Source organism: Pogona vitticeps, chromosome 7, assembly GCF_051106095.1.
Source record: "Pogona vitticeps strain Pit_001003342236 chromosome 7, PviZW2.1, whole genome shotgun sequence".
Classification (NCBI taxonomy): Eukaryota; Metazoa; Chordata; class Lepidosauria; order Squamata; family Agamidae; genus Pogona; species Pogona vitticeps.
In genome coordinates, this window is record NC_135789.1 from 3,259,762 (window position 1) to 3,272,292 (window position 12,531).

General features: G+C 48.5%; 1 protein-coding gene across 1 annotated transcript; it reads right to left on the reverse strand.

The window, feature by feature from the left end:
• Positions 1-310: 310 nt before the first annotated feature.
• On the reverse strand, positions 311-11,096 carry CA6 (carbonic anhydrase 6). The gene is made up of 9 exons (XM_020782351.3): positions 10,844-11,096; positions 9,239-9,418; positions 6,636-6,784; positions 6,105-6,200; positions 5,519-5,585; positions 4,899-5,056; positions 3,822-3,945; positions 2,529-2,627; positions 311-1,875 (listed from the first exon to the last, which is right to left on the reverse strand). The coding sequence occupies exons 1-9, from the start codon at positions 10,962-10,964 to the stop codon at positions 1,262-1,264; spliced, it is 1,608 nt and encodes a 535-aa protein (XP_020638010.3). The 5' UTR covers positions 10,965-11,096; the 3' UTR covers positions 311-1,261.
• Between the last annotated feature and the right edge of the window lie 1,435 nt (positions 11,097-12,531).

A 12,531-nucleotide genomic window follows, 5' to 3' on the forward strand; every position in this document is an offset into this window, starting at 1 on the left:
GCCAGGTTTAACTGGTGCAGACTTTATGACGACAATGATACGATGGGGCTGAGGTTGTGAGCCACAGATCAAAGAAAACACAAGCAAAACAAAACAAAACAAAAAACCACCAGTGATTCTTAGTGCTCTGAAGGCCGCACACCCGCGTTCTACTTTCCCAGTGATGGGCTAAGAGTTCAAACCCACTGGGCTTTCCTCAAAGACTCCGGTTTCAAATCCTGCCCAATCCTGTTGTAATAAACTGATCCAAATTGGCAACATACTCAGGTGCTTTCGCCAACAGAGGTCTAAATCATGTGCAAATCTTGGCTTAAATGCAGACGGGTTTTATTAGCATCGTGCAGGCTGATCGAGGCCCAAGAAAGGGCCTTGAAGGCATGATCAGGAGGGTTGCGCCCTCCGTGTAAAAGAAGGTTTCACAGGTGTGCACAGACAAGTCACATTTCACAAGCATGCATCCGCACACGCTGGGATCCTGAAGGGCGTGGGTTCAAGACAGATATAATAACCATGAAGATTTGTAGAAATCTACCCTTCTGAAAGTTATACGGGAAAACTAGAAATGCCGGGCCCTATGGCCACTAAGACTGGCCTTGATTCTCTAGCCATGCAAAGGACCTGTGAGGCAGGCAGAGGTGAAGCCTGGGAAATAAACCACCAGGGGTCTGCTGCTATTTTCATCATCCCAACACACCCCCTAGCAGAAAGAAAAGACCAACTACAGTATTCTAATGATGTTCTTCGATCTCTTCCATTCCCCTGTCCACAGGATGATCCTGGGGACCTCCCTTTTTCTTTTCAGGAAGGCAGTAAAAAAAAATAAATCACCAGTTTTGCATGAACCTTGACTGTTTCCTAAATTCTGCAGGGACATCCCACCCTTCGGTGAGATATCCCTGCGATCGATCCGTCTATGCAGGTTCTGGGAACCGTGCAGAGCGGCGGCGACGATTCCTTTTCTACCCTCGCCTGTATTTTTGTGCTGCTGCTACGAGCTAACAGCCACCAACGGACGTAGGATGTTTGCAATTCCTCCTCCTCCTCCCTCCTCACCTTGTCCTGAATTCCCCCTGCAACTGGATGGCCGTGCAAACCCTCACGGGGCTGAGGGGCAGCCAGGAAGCGATTCATAGCAGCGTCGAGCATCAGCAGAGAAGCAGCCTGCACATCTTACAGCTGGGAGGAAAATTAATGCCGCACGTTGAGCACAGAGCGGTGCCCCTCTTGGATTCCCAAGACGGCCTCGCTTCCAGAAACCGCATCACCTGCAGCTGGGGTCGGTGTCTAGGATCACCCCACCAAACAAGGCCATGGGCGTTTCGCCCCAAGCGATGACGTCCCCCTTGTGGCCCCGGTGCCGGCAGAGGGTGAGTTCCTGTAGCACCTCCTTGTGAAGGACGTGACTCCACAGGTTGACGTGGCTCATCCAGCCAGAAAAGGCATCGCTGAAGACATTGAACAAGGCATTCTTATTCTTCCCAAGGATGGCCACCCCTCCGCTCTGGATCGCGTAACCTTTCTGGATGTTCTTCGCCGTCCCCACGGCTCCGTGGATCCACAAGTGGACTGTGCCGGAGTGGGAGGCCCAGGTGAGGCAGTAAGGGACCCAGCCTTCGGTCCAGTGGTGGAGCTCAAATTGTACCAGATGCCCGCCGATCCGCACCCCCACGTCCGCCCCCACGGTGACCACCAGCTCGTCGTCCCTTTCCAAGGTGGAGTAGGAGAAGACGGTTTGCTTCCCTTGGTTCAGATTCTGGCTCCAGAAACAAAGGGTGAGGTTTGTGAGGGCCATGGGCTTCCGGGGGTGGATCTCGACATGACCCTCCAAGTATTGGTGGGAGAAAAAAAGAGCTTGGAAACTGTCCGGTTTGTGGCCTGGGAGAAAACAACAACAATCAAAACACCCTGGTGAAGGGATCCGGTTGAGATAGGATAATCTACAACATACACATGGATATTGAAAAGTTAAACTAGGTTTTATGTTCCATCTTTCAATGGGAAGTGGGTGCTGGGTTTGGGGGGAAAAATCCAGACCTTACTAGGAAGCTCCTCCTTCAAATATTTAATCTAGGGGAGACCGTCTCAATCTGACCCACATGGACATTGCTGGAGGTCCTTCCTTCCTCTGAGTCTGTGGAGTTGGGGAGATTCCCCGTATGCCCCCAGTCTTCCCAGTTCAGAAGGGAAGCGGAGTGCGCCGGAAACCTTGCTTTTACCTCCAACCACTGACTGGAGAGAAGAGCAGGATTCCACCCTATTCTTCTCTTCATCACAAAGGAGAAGACAGGCAGGATGTGGCCAACGCTGCCCTTCTTTCCAACTTGCGTGTAACAGCTTTCGGCGATCGTGACTCCCTCTGTTCTCCTAGGGCGACTGTTCCCAGTGCTTTGGCTACCCTGCCTCCCTCCGCCTTCGCCTCCTAGTGTCTGGGTCCCGCGGTCGCTTTGCCGTTGATGTGGTTGGCCTCTCTCCCTTCGGGGCAGGGTTTTTCATGGAAACGAAAGCAGCAGGTTGCCCCAGATTCTTACCAGGCTTGCCCATAGCATCCAGAAGGTACGCCCGCATTTCCTGGAGATGGGTCTGTATTTCGTCCAGTTTGGAAGTGAAGGTTTCTGGGTGGCACACCTCTAGAGGAAGGCAAAGAGCACAGTCGCTAGGAGGACAGGTCCCTTGACCGGTTCTTCGGCTCACGTTGGCGCTTTTGCGCAGTGACCTAAGCTAACAAGACCCTGCCCCAAGGAGCCAGCAATCTAAATGCCAGCTGCGGAGAAGGTAGCAAGGACAAAAGGTTAGACAAATAAGGCCTGAAAGAAACTCGTGCCGATTCCACACCAAAGTCTATCGGTTCAATTGAGGCACTGCTTTGGTACAAACCTTTAGACGTGGAATTAAAGCTGTCGTTTCCACCTATCCTGCCGTATGAATACCATTTCATCCTTCATCTCTTTCATGCTAACAGAGCTGTGGCCAGGCTGGATCCAGCATCGTACGTGGCAACTGGAGTAGGCCCATATGAATTCATGCTACGGATGAGGCCAACCCTCCGTGGATTCAGTGGGTGTCCTGCAGCTGCCACGTGCGACTATAAGTGGAAGGACCGCCGCTAGTCTGATGCAATGGGTTGCCAAAACAGCAGTCTGCGTTCTGAATACTGTATATAAAATCAACCAACATGATATTGTGGTTTCTAGAACTATCTTTCTAGTGTGCCATCCACCTACCCTAAGACATCAATGTAAGAAAAATGTTCTGGCCGTGTTTCATTCTACTAGAAGCTGGTCTTTGGTAGAGCTAATGGCTCTTCATGGCCTATCCCAGATCATGCAGCTCTCAATACTTTTGTATTACAACAAGGATGGTTTGCAACGTTATATTGTTCCTGGGGGGGAGGGGACTGCAACTTGGCTCCAAAAGAAGAGGGATACCCTGAGGGTGGCGGGAGGTGCTGCGATAGCCCCGCTACCCCCCTGAAAGTCCTGGGGTCTGAGCCCAGTGAGCCATGTCTCTGCTACCCTTCTGACTGGAGTTCAGCAAATCTGTAGTCCTGGGTCTACAGTCCTTCCTCTGGTGCCTTAGGGCTTCAGTCCTTCCTCTGGTGCCTCAGCTGTCTGCTGCTTTGAATGCTTCTTGGATGAACAGATCTCATGAACCTCGTGGGATTATTTTTCCCATAAAGCCAACCTTTCTTTCCATGACTACAGATCATGCTTCATTTTTTTTTCCGAACGCCTTCCAGTTTTCCCACTTACTCTGGCGGCGGCTCCTCTGCCAACGCAGGACATGTCATGGATTTGGTTTCTTGGGCCACGGAGGGTACCTACCAGGGGCTGGCTTGGCAGTGAAAGAGGATTCCACCACTCGGTCATTGAGGGGCTGGGTCTGGCGGTAGTCATTCCTCAGCGTGTGGTTCTCCCAATCTAGTAAGGCATTCTCCAGCAGGTTAATCTACAAAATACATCACAGTGCTACTTTTTTTTTTAGGGGATAGAAATAGATCTAAGAGAACTAGGCTCCAACACATGGAGAGGTAATGATACAGGGTAATCAGAGCACATGGGGATGCAACACCACGACTCTTTTCTTAAGGAGCAAGGACCAAGGACAACGATGACACCTCCCTCGCTCCTGACATTTCCCTGTTCCCTACGGGTGGTGCTTTGCCTCCGTTCTCACAACAGATAGGAGACAAGTGGTCGGGGTACATTTTTCGAGTACTATTGTGTCCTAAGCTATCCCAGTTACAATACAAAATATTTGGGGTGGCTTGGTCTTGAGTAGGCAGTTAGGTGCCTTTGGCTTTAAAAAAAGACCTGTTCTTGGTGGCCACGAAGTGGCTAGAGCCAGGGATCGGAAACATTACATGTTTTGGAACTATAAGTGGTGAACTGTCCCAGCCTGCATGGGCATTCATTCGTTCGTTCGTTCGTTCGTTCGTTCGTTCGTTCGTTTGTTCGTTCATTCATTTAAAATATGGTCCTTCATTATGAAGTTCACTGGGTCACTCTTATCTTGGCCTGATTGACCTCACAGAGTTGTCACGAGAAACACGGAAAAAAGGAAGAGAAAGGTCACGTGTGTCTTCTTGGACCCCTGGGGGGCAAAGCAGTATCTAAATGACAAGTCAATCTCAAACTGCTTCTACCCCATATAATTCTTTGTGATCCCTATGGCTTTTTTCACTCACATTTCATGGAGAGCCGACCAAAGATCATAACCCATCTGAAAACTGTAATTCTCTCCTATTTTCCCTGCAATTTTTCTGTCTTGGAACACTTCATCATGAGCTCTCGACCAGCTCTCAGAATGGATGTGTTTACCAAGTTGTTTCCGAAAATGCTGGGGGGGGGGGAGAGGGTGAGAAGTAGAGAAAGGCAGGGGAGCGCCTTCTGAATATCTACCTGCGTGTGAGACAACTTGATGGGGGAGTCGAACAAGGTCCAGATCACATTCTCCGTGCATGGAGGGGTCGTCAGGGAACCCTGGTACCGGTAGAAATGGGCCAGGTTTTCTGGCAGCATGGACAGGACATCAAGGGTGGTGAGGGTGGTTGATTGCCCTAGGAAGGGGGGAAGGAAAAGAGAGAGGAAAGGAAGGAAGGAAGGAAGGAAGGAAGGAAGGAAGGAAGGAAGGAAGGAAGGAAGGAAGGAAGGAAGGAAGGAAGGAAGGAAGGAAGGAAGGAAGGAAGGAAGGAAGGAAACAGCACATGTTGGTTATCACGTTTAAGTGTCATGTTCAGCTTTCATGTTTTTTCCCCTTTATATGATTTCTGCATAATAATAAAAAGGGGAGCTAATTGTTACTATTTATTATTAAAGCTTTTTATTTAATTGTCCGCAACAGAGCAAGATACTCCTGGGTGCCAGAATAACTTGGCTGTCATTTGCTGCAGAGCATCCGGTACGGGAGGGGTGAAAGAGTCCACCCAATGAAAAACGATGCCACTTAAAATCTATATTATTTTGCCTAACCGAGGAATAATGCACCATGCAAAGTAAGGAGAGAGATCCTGCAAACCTACCTGCGAATCTGATTTTAGCCAAGTTGGCAATGAGACCGCTGTAGTAAGTGTTTTCAAAATGGCCCTCCTACAAGACAGAAGAAGGCTAGAAGTTAGTGAGAAACTGAGAGGAGGATGCTTGGCAATGAGAAATAGGTGGGCATTATCATTTGTGAAGGCTTTATCTCTCTCATCAGCTCTGTTGCCTAATGGGTGCCTAATGGAGGGAGAGTTAACAATAATCTGCAAGGCTGGAAGGGACCCTATATAGACCCGTGGTTCCTAACCTTGGGCCCTCAGATGTTTTCGGACCACAACTCCCCACCGTGGGACACCACAATTTTTCATCCACCATTTGGTATTTAGGGTCCCCCCCTCCCTTTTATTTGGCAGAAATCAGAACCTGGAAAGTCGCTTTTCAGAAGTAAGAATGCAGTGACAAGCGGAAACCAGCTGTAACTCGTCAGTGGGGTGCCCTCTAGCGTTAGCTTCAAACGTTTGTTTTTTTTTTAATTTCTGATCCTTCAAAATGCAAGGATTTGAACCCAGGTCTTTAGCACACTGCTCATGACATCCCACCAGCTCTGATAAAACAGCTTTTCCCTACCTCGTAGAGGAAAGCCAGGACAGCCAAGCCATTGGGTTTAGTTTTCGCTTCTTCGAAACTTCCGTAAGCCCCCGAATTGTAATGGACGATGTGGAGCTGCCGGGGAGAGGAGACGAGGGGGTGAAAGGTGAGGAGGGACCCCCCCCACAGCTCAGTACCAGAGCCCCCCTCCCCAACATCCTCATACACACTCCTCCTAAATTACTTCCTCTGGGGAGAGTGGAATGTTATCTTGTGCCTCTGAGCCTCATGGCACAGTGGTTAAACTGCAGTACTGCCATCAAGAATCTGCTCACAACCCGAGTTTGATCCCAACGGAGTCAGGTAGCCGGCTCAAGGTTGACTCAGCCTTCCCTCCTTCCCAGGACAATGTGTAGCATAAGGGCATTTTGTGATTTTTTTGTTTTGTTTAAACACCCAATATTTGCAAGAAGAAAGATTGGGGTGTGGTTTTGGAATGAGAAGGACCACCAATGTTCCCCCCCCCCTTTCTGGGGTCTTTTCCCTAGTGGCCGCAGGGCTGTCGCCTACCTCTGCAATATACCGCATCCCGTCCATGGTGTGTTCGGAACCGCTGGTCTCCAGATCCATGCCTCCCCAGTGGAGGTGGAGCTGGACGGCGGTGAAGACCCCCGGGAGGCCTTTGACGACGGTCATGGTGGGAGGGAGGTCGATCTGAACTGGGAGGCAGAAGAAGAACGGGATGGGGCATGAGTCAGAAATCGCAAAGCCTCGGGGTTAGCCCAGAAACAGAAATGAAATTACGGTATCTGGACACACCCAAGTTGCACCTGATGCGATGGAGATGTGGAATCCCAGAATGACTGCTTTCATAAAACTACAAAGCAGCCCAGAGACTATGGTGCTTCTATATCGGGGGCATCACAGTCAAATGTTTAAGATTCCTTTCCTGGAATCCCTTTTATAATGATTCCACCACTTCTTAAGTTCAGCCTCTCATGTCCAAGAGGTTTTCTCTACTACCGTTTTTTAAAAAGTCTGTGAAAACTCCATGACATTCCAGCATTTCAGACCAAGCATTTCAGGTAAAGGAGCGGGGGGGGGGGGAACAGCTTAAAAAATAGCTTCCTGATGAATCTGAGATGAGGAGCTATTTAAAAGCAAACCAGGAGGGCAGAACATTCCACGCTTTGGCTTGAAAGACGGCAGAGTTTGCAGGCCTGTAATAAAATATTAAAGTGTTGCTATTATTTCAGAAGCCTTAGAACAACTCTCAAGCATCATCCCGGTTATAAAACACTCTGCCAAGTCGGGAAAAGAACATGCTGCTCTTTCGCACCGAACCCATAAAAATCCTATTCCTTTTCTGGTTTCAGATATAGAAAAGCAGGGTCCATTTGGCTTAAAAAGCTCTCTGTTCAGCAGATTGGCTGCGGGAGGAAGAATCTATTTGCTCTGAAAGTTGTACTTCTGAAATAATTATAATAAAGAACCATGAAAACCAAACCAAGCCGAAACAAACAGAGAACATCCACAGCTCGTTCTGTCATTATTTTTTTGTTTAAATGTGTAATTATGCCGTCAGCCATTGTTTCATAATTGAGGTTGCTGCATGTTTACCCTTTCCCGCGAGGATTCCCCAGGTGCCCTGTGTAAAATGCCAGAGGAAAGCAAAGAGCCTTGAATCGCAAAAGAAGCAAGATGAAGTCACACACCTTCCTGCGAGGGAGGTCACAAAAGAAGTGAAAAGAAGGGAGATCTGCTAGATCTCCAGGTGGCTGACGGAGTTTAAACCTATGAGATCAGCAACTCGAAAAAGTCTGCCTCTCTTTTGAAAAAAACGCTTGCCCATGGGCGTTGTTCACCTGGGTGGATTTTACAATTTTGCAGCATCTTGGGATTTTTAAATATCTGATGTAATAACTGGCTAAATGGCTCAGGGGTTTAGCCGGCTCCGGAAGTTGGGAGTTTGATCCTCCACGGTGGGCTCCTTGTGAGTAGAGCCAGCCTGTGTGGGCTTGGGCCAGCTGCACAAATGGAAATGCATGTACAAGAACAATCGTTGTTGTTGTTTTCTGGTTGGGGAGAGGGAAGAAAGAAAGACTGAGCAACAAGACACCAGCCCATTAAGAAAAAAACAACTAATTTGCCACCAGCATGGCCGATAAGATAATACCGCTGTGCTGAAGATTCTTAATGAGAGGCTGAGCATACTCAGCGGTGGATAATAAACAAACAGACTGTCACAACAATTATGTTTCAGAACAACACAATTAGGGTTCCCTCCCCACCACCACAGACAGTGTCTCGGCAGCCCAACGTGTGTGTGTGTGTATATATATATAGCCTCTGTGGTTGTGTTTTTGTATTACAGGACACAGAAAGAGATCCAGTGTGGGTGGAGAGTCTCAAGCAGCAAAATCACTTGGGCGGCCCTGCTTGGCATCTCCCCACTCCACCTCAAAAAGTTTCAAATATTGTATTTTTGAAAGATAGTGGGGAGATGCCCAGATCTCATCTCCACTGTGTGTATGTATGTGCTTTGTGTCTTTTCTCACCTAGTGTTCAGGTCCTTTTCTCTGGCTGAATGAGTGATTAACAGCCCTGATAGGTTTCTTCAAGTATCAGGAGATGGCCCTTTGATAGCCCCAAGATCTCTTATTTGGATGTGTGGAAACAGGTTCTCCCCTTATCATCTCTCAGAGGGGTGCTAGTTTGTTTCCTTTTTAAGATCTGCAGACTTACTGTTTTAACTTTAATATTGTCTTTTAATGTTGCAAGCCAGCCGCTTCATGCACACTGTGCTTAGCTTTAAATATTGTCTTTTAGTGATGTGGACCCCTGTTGCATGCTCATTGTTTTCAGCTTTCCATATCGCCTTTCAAGGATCTAAGCGGCCTTGTGTCCTTTTTAAGGAGAAAATCTGGGTTAAAAAATATGTTTAACATAAATGAAGAAGGGAAGACAACTTCCCCCAGGCGGAGAGGAGAAGGGAACAGCAAGGCAGGCAGATTTGCTGGATATCCTGAAGATTTCCAGTTCCAATGCCTGGCCTTTCAAGGTAAAGCTGTCTGGCCAATGACCATTTGGTGGTCAGTGGAGGAAAGTCAGGGCTGAAACGCAACTCTCCATGCAGACCAGAGGATGGCCTCTGGACCACCGCACATGTTCACCTGAGTGCCCGTTGTTGGTCATGGTGAAATTTCCTTGCAGGGGCCCCTCGTAGCCGCGGAACTCCAGGACCCCCAGTTCTGGGTTGTACCGAACGTTCTTCTTCCGAATGTCGATGGGCGACTGGCGCTTCCCCAGGCAGTCCATAAAGTGCTTCCCCCACTGCCTCTCGTCCAGTTCCCCTTGGAGGATGCCAGAAATGAGGAAGAGAAGCAGAAGACAACATGAAAGCAACGGCGGGTTCATTTCCTGCCACCAGCTTTGCCCAGAACTTGGAAGGAACTGGTTACAAACATCCAGGCCTTCTTTCCCCCCCTCCTATAGAGTAACTAAGTTACAGGACAGCTGTAACTGGATGAGGGATCCGGTCACTTCCTTTGTGTTCTGGCACTCACGGCAGCATCTAAAAAAGTGGCCTAGAGTCTCCCAAAGCTTATGGAAACGAAATGCGGTGGGTGGGTGAGGGCACAAAAAAAAGCCTCCTGAATGAACAAAAAGTAAGGAAAAAATCCAAGAATTTAAGTTTCGAGGAGATTTCCTGCATTCCTAGAGGCTTCTAGGCGTTGAAGGGGAAAAAAATCACGCTTGAGGGCTCCCAGGCTGCTGTTGGCTTACTTGCATTATTTGCTCCTCACCTCCTTAATGTACAAGCCATTAAAAATTTGCCGCAGCTTTTAAAATGCCCCCCCCCCCCAACTTGATCTATTTAGCCTCTTATAGGCAGGCAGAGATGCCAGGTCTGTCGCTCAGATCTCTCAGCCTCCGTCCCCTCCCTGCCCAGTTCAATACCAACACATTTCCCGACTTCCTCTAGTTCTTTGGCAGTTTCAGAGACCCTGAGCAGGGAGAGGGGTCTCTGGGGGGGGGTGTCATCTGGAGACTGAACAGTGAGACCTGTCCTGGGGGCACATTTGCCCTCAGACCCTGAGCAAGGCACTTTTCCTTGAGGTCTTTTCTGCCCTTCCCATCTTGTTTCAAACAAGGATAATAACATCCCATTCTTGGCTTTACCCTGGACCAGCTCTGTGCTTCCTCATTCCAGTGCATGTATCAGCTAGATTCTGGTGCAGAGATTTCACGGATAGCATGGCACTTTTAAGGCTGTCGTCATTTTAATGTTATTTCCTAGGAGGAAGAATGGCCACGAGCCGTACCTCCAAGACTAACCGATGGAGGTGACCACAAGAACTGACTCCTGATCAGTCGGTTCCCCTGCAACCGTTTCCAAAAAAGGGTGGCGGGTGTTTATTGCAAAAATAACAAAGGGCAAGGTGACACCTTTAACTTCCAAGGTCATTCCTCCCTGTGGAATGGGCAATATTCCACAACAGCTTGTGCCACAATAAATCGGTCCGTTTTTTAAAGTTTGCATGCAAAAATTAGTTCTTTTCCTACTACCACTCAGCCCTGTTGCTCCTGTAGAAGAAATCCCTACTGAAATAAATTGGGTTTGTTCCATGAATGAACAGGGCAGGGATTCAACCTGAATTGCCCGATCCTAAACTGGGTTGTCAGACCTCCAGGTTGTGAGCAAGAGACGTTCAAAGAGATTTTAAAGGGGGAAAAAAAGGCAGCCATCCCCATTTCCCTTGGTTTTTCCTCCTTACCTTTGTAGGTCCACTCCAGGATATGAGAGGAACCGAGCTGCAGAAGGAACCAAGGGAGAACCCAGCCGATCACCTTCATGGTTGTATGGGGTCTGAAGTCAGATGGTAGTCGGGAAATCATCTCGTTTTTTTCCTAGGGTTGCGGAAAGAGTAAATAATAATTTACTCTAAATCCAGCCCACTTTGGCCCCCTCCCCCAGAGATTACGGCTAGGTGGCTTTGCGCTTTTCTGCTTTCCACTGCCTGTTGACAGATGAGAGTAACTCTAATGATATCTTATTGACCCACGAGGGAGGCCTCCTAATGGAAGAGCAAAATAACTTTGCAAGCAGAGCCAAGAAGCGATGCGGAGGTCAATGGCACCGAGGGCGGATGACGGTTTCTACCTTTCCACTGCTGGCTGTCCGCTCCGGGGAGAGCTGGCCGGAGTCGAACCTCTTGATGCAGCCTCCTGGAAGCATGGATGATGAATGCTTCCCACCAACCGTGGGCCCCAGAAAATCCTTGGGGGATGAAACAGTCAAGGCCCTCCTTCTCAGGTGGCCCTTCGCATTTTTTGCAGAAGGGGGACAGGCAGACAAAGAAATACAGTAGAGTATTTTTTCTTCCCTCTGGGCTAAGCTTTGGGCCTTAGTCCCTCAGCAAAGGAGAAAGCAGAAGATGAGGAAAGGACAGGGAGAAAGAAATTAAAAAAAGAGAAAAATCTGATTGATTCTAGAGGCAACCGTCAGAGCGGAAGAGGTGGAAATCTTACGCCTATCAGATTTCCAGGTGTGTCCAGTGATGCTTAAAATATGCTCAGCAATTTCCACATGCCCCGGCCCATCTGAATTTTGATTTGACACATTTGGAGCTGGCATTCAGGACAGAGGGGATGAGGTTAGTGATCCAGAAACAGCGGGGAGTCACAAGTTCAAATTCCCTTCTTTGCGGCCCACTGCCAACCCTCTTTACATCTCACCCTTTTGCCCCTCCACCTCCACCCTATATGGTGGTGCAGAGAACCTGGTTGGACTACAACTCCCATTACCCACGGTCATTCTTCTCGTTCCATCCTCTGTTGAAGATCCGTGTGAAAATTCTCTATGTATGGTGTGGGTCTGTTTATGACATCATAGGTAGCCGTGAGCTCTTATTTTTAACACTTATTTTTTTGTACCTGGTGTGCAAAAAAACTTACAGGTACTCTTCACCTACAAAACCCTCGGACAACGTCACCAGATCTTTACGGCCTCCGTTTCCCTCTGGATCTCTATCTGTGAACTCCTCTCATTCAGCTCCACTCAACCTAGGCTAGGGCCGGCCCTACCTTTAGGCAAAAAGCAAGGCAACCCCCTTAGGAGGAAGGTACGAAGGGGTTGCAGTGGCAGCCCCTGACTTGTATTGTTGGTAAGGTGTGAATAAGATGCAACCCACTGTGGGAAGGGCAGCAACTCCTGCACAGTTTGCTGCAAAAAAAGCATTTGAAGTGGTGTGGTTGTTTTTTTTTTTTTTAATTCTGGTTCTGTGTGACCAAAATTACCTGTTTACCTAGGCTTTACCTGCATTTGGGGATTATGTATTCAGATCCCCCTAGTTCCACCTCATCCCTTTTTCCCTGCCCTTATCTGTGACATCACAAGGACCCACCCTATGACATCACAAGGCCTTTCCCCCATGACATCATGACAGCCTCCCTGACCCTCCCC